The following is a 10,231-nucleotide window of genomic DNA, read 5'->3' as shown; positions in this document are numbered from 1 at the left end:
GAGAGTGGGGGAGTTGCGAGGAAGAAGTGAGATATATAGAGAGAATAAAAAAGAGAAAGAGAGCGACAGACAAACAGACAGACAGACTGACACAAACAGAGAGATAATGGTCGATACGGTTTTGCTCTCTCTAAAACGTGTCTTCTTACCCAAAGGTTGGTCCGCCGGCAGAGGGTACTTTAGGGTGTCTGTGGGAAGAGCCATCATGAACGTTTGTCGAGAGAGGCAGATACTTCGTTGACGCGCTGGTGTGGTCTGCTTCCTTCTGTGAGGTCTTTTCGACGTCCCTTTATCCTTTATATCACTGTTCCTGGCGAAATATGGTCGCTGTCGTACTGACCGACCCGCTATAGCCTTTTCCACTACCTATTAACAAACCTGTTTCCAAGATTTTTGTCTTAAACAAGTATCAGATATTTATTACAATTTATAGGCTATAATATTATGATCGGTTGGTGTTATCCTACTTTGGTCCTGATTAAACTGATGTCTCGCTGTGCGTTCGATAGAGCCTATGTTGCACGTATGCTACCTCAACGCGCTTATACATAGCGGCGATAGTTGGGACCGAATCATAGTCACCTGATGTTGTCCCCAAAAGCGGATCTAAATATAGCCTGCAGGGAATTTGTGAATACGCTTAAAATAGCAGAACTGTTTCGTCGAGTTGAGAGTTCACGACGGCTAGCCGTGCTGGTGAGTATCCTGGAGAAGTCACAAGGTGCGGCTATTTTAAGAAATGTGCTAATGGCGTTGTGCGTAAATTGTATTTGTTTGTGTGCTCGTCCGTGCGCGCGCGCGCGCGCGCGCGTGTGTGTGTGTGTGTGTGTGTGTGTGTGTGTGTGTAAGTTTTACGGCGCTCGCAACTGCCTAAGGTCATTTGAGTATGAGCGCCTGGAACACTTTAAACATTTTCGCTTTGGTAGGAATTTTGAATTTTACCCGGGTGGCGGTCGAAGCCTACTCTTAATACTCTATCGATTTTAGGACCATCAAGAGGTCTTTAACGTGTGCAACTTGCACACGGGACCTCCGAGATTTTTTGCCTTTATCCTAGAGGGCTAGGTGTAGGTCTTACCTACCATAAGATCAGGGGTGTGGCTGAAAGACAGCATTAATAAGGAGCCAAGGAGTAGCAGTTGGAAGGCTGCAGAAAGAGTTAAGAGCCCAGAGGAGGAAACAAAGGGGAGGGGGGGCAGAAAGTTGAGACGAAAGCAGACAACAGAACATGGTTAAAAGAGCAGGAAAGGAAAAAATACATTTTAGAGAAGAAAGTGTTCCGCGGCTGTCAGGTTTCGAACCCGGGACCTATTGAATGAGAGGTAAAACCGTAAACTCTAGACCACAAGAGCCACGTACGTTGCATTTATTGTGTTGTATCAGTCAACACACTCATAATCACATCTTTATTTTTATTGTGACCTATCAAAAGTATGGCCACCCCTTATCCAAGTCTCCTTTTATCAGGGCCATTTGTGCTATTGACGTCTGGTTGCCTACTTAACCGAGTTGTTCTCTGCCGGTGGTGTTGGCGGGTGCTCTGGTGTGGTGTAGTGGAAGCATGCCATGGCGCCAATTTGTCACAGGCCCAGTTTGTCATAGGCCCATCTTGTCACAGGCCTCGACTGTGCCCTGTATGATGGAATTTATCACTGACACTCTTAAAAAGAGTAGTTTCATGACTGATTGACTGTATGAATTGAATTTTAGTTTTCAATTGTTTTTAACAAAAGAACGTTCATTGTTAAAATTTTACAGAGTATTGTAAGATTGCTTTGATTTGCATGCAAAAAGGAAGAAATATTGAACAAGCTGAATTGAAATTTTAGAGGGACTCTCTCTACACCGCCAATTTGAAGGTGGAGAATAAAAAATACTTAAGATACAACTACCGTGTTGAAGTGCCGTAATTATGACTGTCATCAATGCTCAAATAGGGTCTACTTAAATGAAATTGTGACAGACTGGGCCTGTGACGAACTGAGCCTGTGACAAACTGGGCAGCCCCCGTGATTTACTCCTTTTTTCCGATCAAACTTCTCTGTTGTCGTCCTTGGCCTGTACTAGATTCTAGCTGTCCTCGTTCTTGTTTTCATTGTATGCAATTCTCTTGTAGTGAATCCTTTAATCTTTATTTGGCACTTATGCCACCTGTTTGTGCTGCTAGTGCCATAAAGTTGTAACTAAAACCAGAAGTCACACATGCGGGCAGTTGGCGTGTCCTCTCGTGTAGTTTTCTTTTCTTTTTTTTTTCAATAGTATTTTTTACTCTGTAACACCTCTAATCTTCCGCATTTTCATGTATAATATGACCTTAGTATGTTGCAAATGGCGTAAAACTTTTACATGTACTAAAACTAAACTAAAATCGCACATTTCTTTCTTATCCCTCCTCGTAAATAACGCAATAATGTTGATAGGGGTTTTAAACCCGTACACCTACTTCGGCCTACTTACATTTCCCATTATAGTGACTCATCCGCAATACGTCCACCACTCCGTATTTTTGAATGTTCTTATCAGAGCCCCTTGTGCTACTTACCACACCACACACTAAGCTCATCCTGCTTCTCTGAGTTGTTCCGTCTCAACTTTGGGACATCCTCAAACAACAAACTCAGCGCTACTGGCTGAAGTTGCCTTTAGGCCATTCCCAAACGGGCGATTTTAGCATGTTCTTATGCACAGAAGAATTGTAAATGAGCTGATTTATCAATGTCATGCTCATACTGTGCTGGAACAACGAAGGGGGAACAGCTAAATTTTCTTTCCTCATCCTTAACTATCGTCATTTTCCCTCTGCTTCTTTTGAATGTTTGTCACTCTCTTGTGACCCAGTATTTCCGGGGTGCCTTGATAGTTGAAGCAAACTTTGTGTTGTTGAGGCTAGAGAGGTGCGCAGAGTAAGCCTTATTCACCGTTTGGACTGCTCTGTTGACATCCATCCCTTGGCGCTCGTATGACCTTATAATAATGCAGTTGCGAGCGCTGTAAAACCTTACCAAAAACAAACAAACATCAAACACTGATGTGCGAAGTCACAATAATAAATGATAATGATGTACGAACAGAGAGGTGTTTGGGGGAGGGGGGGGGGGTTGTTTGGTTGGCGAGCATTCTGATCATGTGGGTTACTCTATCTTTCCTATCAAACATCTGCTTCTGTGGTCCTTATCCTTCCTCTTTTTCTTTGTATTTTACTCTCTAGAAGTAACATCTCTAATCTTGGTAATTTATATTGTGAACTATTTACGTTTTAAGTGCCGTAACACTCTTACTAAGTGGGTGGTTGGCGGGTGCTCTGGTGTGGTTTGCTTCTTCTTTCCAATCAAACATCTATCGTCCGTATCTCTCCTCCTTCTCTTTTGAGTTTGACTCTCTTGTAACACCTCTAATCTTCAGCACTTATATGACCTTATTGTGTTGCAAGTGCCGTAAAACACTAACTTAAAAAAAATTGTGAACTAGGCCTATTTATGTTGCAAATGCCGTAAAACTCGCACTAAGACTATATATATATATATATATATATATATATATATATATATATATATATATATATATATATATATATATATATATATATATATATATATATATATATATATACACATCTGAGTTGGTGTCACTCTGGACTGCGGAGCGGATGGCCCAGGTTCGAATCCTGGACTGGGTGTTCTTGAACTTGGGTTGTTTTACGGACTTGTCAAGGTCAAAGGCTCCCAACCCATTTGATGTGTTCAGTTGGAAACTGACGTTGATACATAGTTCCCTCCTCCTCTTTAATCGTAATAATAATAATAATGATAATAATACAATGTAATAATAATGATGATGATGGTGATGATGATAATAATAATGTTAAAAAAATAATAATTTAATATTATTATTATTATTATTATTATTATTATTATTATTATTATTATTATTATTATTATAGTAATAATAACAACAATTTTTAACAACAACAATAATAATAATAATAATAATAATAATAACAACAACAACAACAACAACAACAACAATAATAATAATTATTATTATTATTATATTGCATTAATTTTCATTAAAATGTATAATGCAGCACTTTATCCCGTACAAATGTTAGCTCTGATAGTGCTGATAAGGTTGTTTTAAAAAAAAAATCCCATACACTTACACACGTACGACTTACACGTAGCCTGCCAAGACCTTAGACTATAATAACCCCCTTGTATTTGTAGCCCACTTATCGGAGTAGGTCTATACGTTGTTGTACTCTGACCGTCTAGGAGTAGGTCCATATCAGCTTTGGGTAACCTCCGGCGACCCTGGAGTGCCGAGAGTCACGTGATTATATACTGACGTCGCAGTGACGTACGAGATACGTCAGTCTTGTTCATTTTTGTACACAAACAAATTGCTTTTTCTTTCCTATCAAACATCTATCGTCCTTATCTCCCCTCCTTCTTTTTAATGTTTGTTACTCTCTTGTGACACCTCTAATCTTCCGGCGCTCATATGACCTTATGCAGTTGCGAGCGCCGTAAAACTTATACTAAAACAAAACAAACAAACACTAAGCCTACAATGAGAATAAATATTTTACGCCGCCACCGACCCAATTTAGATAACTTTGGTGGGGGTTGGCTGGAATGCGTCACTGGCTGATCCTATTTTTTTCTTTCCCGCTGTTGTTTCTATTTCTATCCGTCTGTCTTGCTTTTCCCCCTGCACCGTATGGCCATTATTGTGTCGACGTGCTTCTCTTTACTCAAACAAAACATCCTTTCTTCGATGGGTGGTTGGCAGGTGCTCTGGTGTGGTTTTCTCCTTAAATTATTTCCCATCAAACATCTCTATCGTCCTTATATTCCCTCCTTCTTTTTTGTGTTTGTAACTCTCTTTAAAGAACTATAATCTTCGTGACACTTATATGACCTAACTGTGTTGGAAGTGCCGTAAAACGCTTACTCAGACAAACCATCCGTAGGTGGTTGGCGGGTGCTCTGGTGTGGTTTGCTTCTTCTTTCCTATCAAACATCTATCGTCCTTATCTCTCCCCCTTCTTTTTTGTGTTTGTTACTCTCCTGTAACTCATCTAATCTTCGGCACTTGTATGAACTTATTGTGTTGCAAGTGCCGTAAAACACTTATTAAAACTTTAAAAACCCAAACAAAATAAAACAAACCATCTTGTTTCGACCCGCTGCCTGTCCAGGCCAGCCCGGGCTGAGTGGATTGCAACATCCTAGTCCTAGCGGGAAGACGGAGATACTCGTGCAAACAAGGACCTTACAACTTTATTAAAACCTCATTGCGTGCAAAGAGCACGAGACACAGACAGTCACAACCGACGCGCAGAAATAGAGATAGAATCGGAACGCTTGTTTAGTCCCAGGACATGTACATTAATTGTACTTGTATCTTCGAGTTGTTAACTTCCTTACGGCTTGTTAGACTGGATAAACGCCATCTCTTTATTTAGGCCTATTTTTTTCTGGTGAATCAATCTCCCCTCTCTCTCTCTCTCTCTCTCTCTCTCTCTCTCTCTCTCTCTCTCTCTCTCTCTCTCTCTCTCTCTCTCTCTCTCTCTCTCTCTCTCTCTCTCTCTCTCTCTCTCTCTCTCTCTGTCTATCTCTCTCTGTCTATCTCTCTCTGTCTATCTCTACCCCTTTCTGTCTCCCCCTCACTGTCTGTCTGTCTGTCTGTCTGTCTGTCTGTCTGTCTGTCTGTCTGTCTGTCTGTCTGTCTGTCTGTCTGTCTCTGTCTGTCTGTCTGTCTGTCTGTCTGTCTGTCTGTCTCTCTCTCTCTCTCTCTCTCTCTCTCTCTCTCTCTCTCTCTCTCTCTCTCTCTCTCTCTCTTACATATACATATATGATAATATTATATTACATAATGTCATGATAATAATATGATGGATAATGACTTACCTCTACAGCACATAATGATGTAGTGGTGAGATAATGTGCATAGACAAGGAGAACACATACATAGCAGGACATAATTATGTACTTAGAGCTGAATATGTCTAGTATATTTGTATACAGCGCTGCTTAATCTATGTGCCCCCTGCCTCAGGGCAACGCCTGGACAAGGGTTTATCTCGTCGTAAACAATGTTGATCTCTCTTGAGAACATTACCGTCGACGGTCATTCATTTGTTGAAAGAGGCGAAGACCCAAAAAAAAAAAAAAGACAAAATCCACTACTAATTTTTTTAAAAGGCTGTTTGAAGAGGTTATGATAAAGTGGAATAGGTATGTGATGTATTACATAATATGACACCTGTGCTTTTCATGTCAGCCTTTAAAATAAAATAGACCGCGTCCCATTTTGTCACCTTTCTTTATAAGGTTGGAGGGCGCTACTGACTTCTTCACCCTCATTCTGCCTGTCTGTCTGTCTGTCTGTCTGTCTGTCTGTCTGTCTGTCTGTCTGTCTGTCTGTTTGTTTGTCTGTCTGTCTGTCCGTCCGTCTGTCCGTCCATCTGTCCGTCTGTCCGTCCGTCCGTCCGTCTGTCTGTCCGTCTGTCTGTCTGTCTGTCTGTCTGTCTGTCTGTCTGTCTTTTTCCCAAAACTAAATGACCATTATTGTGTCGATATGCGTCTCTTTACTCCCAGACAAACAGACAAACAAACAAGCGTACAAAAAAGCAAACAAACAAACAGACAAAGTGCCGCCCACCTACGTGTATTTCCACGTGCTGCATCAAGTACTACATGTCACTACTCGGGTGATCCTCACCGCCCACCAAAATCAACACATCGCCCAAGGAGGCGGGTGGTTGGCGGGTGCTCTGGTGTGGTTTGCTCCTTATTTCCTAGCAAACATGATCTATCGTCCTGATCTCTCTTCCTTTTTTTTGTGTTTGTTACTCTCTTGTAACACCTCTAATCTTCAGCACTTAAATGACCGTATTGTGTTGCAAGTGCCGTAAAACTCTTCCTAAAACTAAAACCCTCTAGTGGACGATATCTCTGAGGTCGGCGGGTACTGTATTGTATTGGCATTATCGCCTGCTACACAAATAATTATTGTGATATATTATAATGACACTGTTTAAAAGGACCCCCTGTCTAAAATGACCATATGTGTCACGACGCGGTAGAATCAGGTGCTCATCTATTTTTTGGGTATATGGGGTTATTGGTATCATCTTAAAGCTTTTTCCTTTGAACATCCTTTGATGAAAAAAAATACACCCGTGTCATAGAAGTCAAGATATTAGCGACTGAAAGAGGTCGGGGTCGCCTCTTTCCAGAGGTAATACATGTATTGGTGAGAAAATTTGCCGCAAAAGTTTGGTTATTTCAAAAGTCCCTGGAAATTGAAAATTTAGGCCTGCATTTGTAATGCCTTTAATCAACGCTTTTCAGTAAAATCCACCCAGAAATGTGTTTTTAAATTGAAATAAATTCTGTTGAGCCAAAAAAACAAACAAAAAATAGAGAAAAACGGTCAAACTGGAGGGAAAATGTCGATATCTTTGATTTCATCATTTGGACGAGCGTCTGATTTCACCACGATACCTCACGTATCATGTTTGTCCCCTACAATGGGTGGTTGTTTTGATAAGTACGATTGTATTTTTAAATTTTTTTTGGTACCTAGATTACGTTGACGGAGACGTTTTCTTGTCTCTTTTTGTTACTCTCTAGTAACACGCCTCTAATCTTCGGCACGTATGTATTATGACTTTTTTTAGTGGGTGGTTGGTGGGTGCTCTGGTGTGGTTTACTCCTCCTATCCTATCAAACATCTATATATCGTCCTTATCTCTCCTCCGTCATTTTCTGTGTTTGTTACTCTTTTGAAATACCTCTAATCTTCGGCACTTATATAATGATCAAATTGTGTTGCAAGTGGCGTAAAACACTCGTGGGTGGTTGGCAGAAGCTCTGGTGTGGTTTGCTCCTTCTATCGTCTCTATCTCCCCTCCCTTTTTGTGCTTGTTACTCTCTTGTAACACCTCGCTAATCTTCGGCACTTATATGACCTCATTGTGTTGCAAGTGCCGCAAAACTCTTACTAAAGTTTAAAAAAAAAACCCAACACTTACACGAGCAGATTACGTTGATGAGTGTATAAAAAAGTGAGAGTTACACTTCATTTTGTGGGTTGTTCCCCCAGCCATCAACATCAGCACCTCCATCCAGCTGGGCTTTGTGATGTCCCCTGAGGACGTGGCCAGTCTGACGCCTTCATGTCCACCAAGCCTAGCCTTCTTCCCGTACTTCCAGGGTCAGTTCCTTGCCTTGTGCGCTGGCCTCAACGGCGGGAACGCTCTGGGATATCTGGCCGAGTGTTTGGGCGCGTGGATAGTATCCCTGGGTGAGTAGCACCTTTTCTCCCTATTCTCTCTTCATCACCATCTGTACTGTGTTGTTAGAACTTAGGCTTGGCCTTGTTCTCCTACCGCCAATTATAGGCCGCTAAAGTTACTGACCCACGAGTAAGTACTGATTATTCCAGGGTAGTTGCAGGGTGCCCTGGTACTATGGTTTAATTTGCTCCTTCTTTCGTATCAAGCATCTATTGTCCTGATTTCTCCTGCTTCTTTTTTGTGTTTTTTACTTTCTTGTAAAACCTGTAATTTTCGGCACTTATAATATTATGACCTTATAAGTTATTGTGTGGCAAGTGCCGTAAAACTCTGACTAAAACTGAAAACAGACGTAATTACTGATCATTCCATGTCTTTGTCTCTAGGTTTTGCACAAGACATTTCTACACCAGCTCTTTTGCTCAAGCTTCAAGAACTGGCAGAGAGCGACAGTGTTGATGGTGAAGCCTCAGCTGAGGACGGCACGGACGTCTTGCAGTTCTCCCCAGCCTTCTTTGGAGAGCGCCACGACCCTTCCCTCCGGGGACACATTGGCGGCCTGAGCGGCAGCAACTTTGCCAGTGTCGGCAAGATTTTCCGAGCGGCGTCTGAAGGCCTTTTGAATCACCTTCACAGTATGATCTCTGCCAAGTTTTTAGTGAGCCAAGGCATTTCTCGTCTTTTGGTCTCGGGTTCGGTGCCCGTGAGGAATTCGATAGTGAGGCGGAGGTTGGAGGAACTGTACTCCGGGGAGTCCCTGCAGGTTGTGATGAACCCCGAGGGTCAGGAGGCCGTGGGGAGTGCCGTGGGCGCCGCCCTGGTGGTCATGAGAACTCAGCTGCCAACTAGTATGTAGAAAATGTATTAGTCTATTTAAAATGGACATGGTTAATGAGGAAACAGAGGTAAACGTAAAGAAAATAGATTCCCCGTTTTTTTCTTTTTATATTTGAACAATCTTTCAAAATAGAAAACAAAGGTAAACCTTAGAAAACCTGGCAGCCCTCTAGATAAACTGGTTTAAGGCAACCTCCACCGTAATACATTTTTGAGGGTCTAAGCACAGTAATCTGCTTTCCTATTGGAAAATACATAATCTCTGTTTTTTAGTTTTGCTTCCCGTGGACTTGCCGATACTGAAGAAAAATTCGGAACATTCATGAATGAATTTTTGAAAAATAATGTGGACAATGCTCTTAAGTCAATTGGAGAAGACCTTTTGCTGCAGGTCTACTCTGAATAGCTTGAGTTTATTGAATGTAGGAAATTGTGTATGAAGGATACCATTTGAAGGCTGGTTAGTAAGCCTATCCCCACCATGGATGCTCTGTTGGCTCAGTTCATTTCGTGCTAGACTACAGAGCAGATGGTCCTGGTTCGAATCCCAGAATTGGCGTTCTTGAACTCGGATCATTTTGTGGAGTTTTCTGGGCTCTCAACTCATTTGGCTCGGCCATGTCGGAGACAGACGTTTAATTTGGAGGTGCCACCTCTTACATATCCTGATAGTATTAAACCCATACACTTACTTTTTACTCCCCACCATCTTGACCCAGCGTTTAGGTTTAGTCTGGTTTTATTTTTGGTTTTGGTTTTGGAACTTGTCAGTTACGTGAGCTAGAGAGTTATCCAGACCAACATAGGCAGCCGTGGACAAATGAGGATTGAGAAGGGTTTTTTTTCCTTTCTTTTTTTTTTTTTTAACATAATATCAAATTATTGGGATGACCATACAGTCTTTCCCTCCTGCCTGGAAAGCTGGAAACAGTTTTATACCGGTCTGTGAGTGATTTTTTTTTTTCTATTTATGTCAGGTCCCGAAATTTTCAGACACTTGATGCCCTCAACCTCCCCCGCTCCCGTGCTTTCCCCCCCACCCCTCAAGAATCAAGGATGTTTTGACCATACTGAATCAGGCCTAGCTAC

The 10,231-nt window shown here is 41.7% G+C and overlaps 2 protein-coding genes across 3 annotated transcripts in view; one reads left to right on the top strand and one right to left on the bottom strand.

Annotated features, from left to right (window-relative positions):
- LOC101864129 overlaps positions 1-569 on the bottom strand; it is a 3,266-nt gene extending 2,697 nt beyond the window's left edge. Inside the window, exon 1 of the mRNA XM_005093636.2 lies at positions 150-569. Coding sequence (XP_005093693.1) covers positions 150-207 — 58 coding nt within the window. The 5' untranslated portion in view covers positions 208-569. The remainder of the gene's footprint in view (positions 1-149) is intronic.
- The window catches only part of LOC101864370 (sedoheptulokinase), a 28,880-nt gene extending 18,884 nt beyond the window's left edge, over positions 1-9,996 (top strand). For both annotated transcript variants that reach the window (XM_005093640.3, XM_013079886.2), the window contains 2 exons: positions 8,113-8,313; positions 8,692-9,996. In XM_005093640.3, coding sequence (XP_005093697.1) covers positions 8,113-8,313; positions 8,692-9,161 — 671 coding nt within the window. In that variant the 3' untranslated portion in view covers positions 9,162-9,996. The remainder of the gene's footprint in view (positions 1-8,112; positions 8,314-8,691) is intronic.
- Positions 9,997-10,231: the final 235 nt, after the last annotated feature.

This window comes from Aplysia californica, unplaced genomic scaffold (genome assembly GCF_000002075.1).
Source record: "Aplysia californica isolate F4 #8 unplaced genomic scaffold, AplCal3.0 scaffold00067, whole genome shotgun sequence".
NCBI lineage: Eukaryota > Metazoa > Mollusca > Gastropoda > Aplysiida > Aplysiidae > Aplysia > Aplysia californica.
Note: the sequence above shows the minus strand (reverse complement) of the source record. Positions and strands in the feature narration are given on the sequence as shown.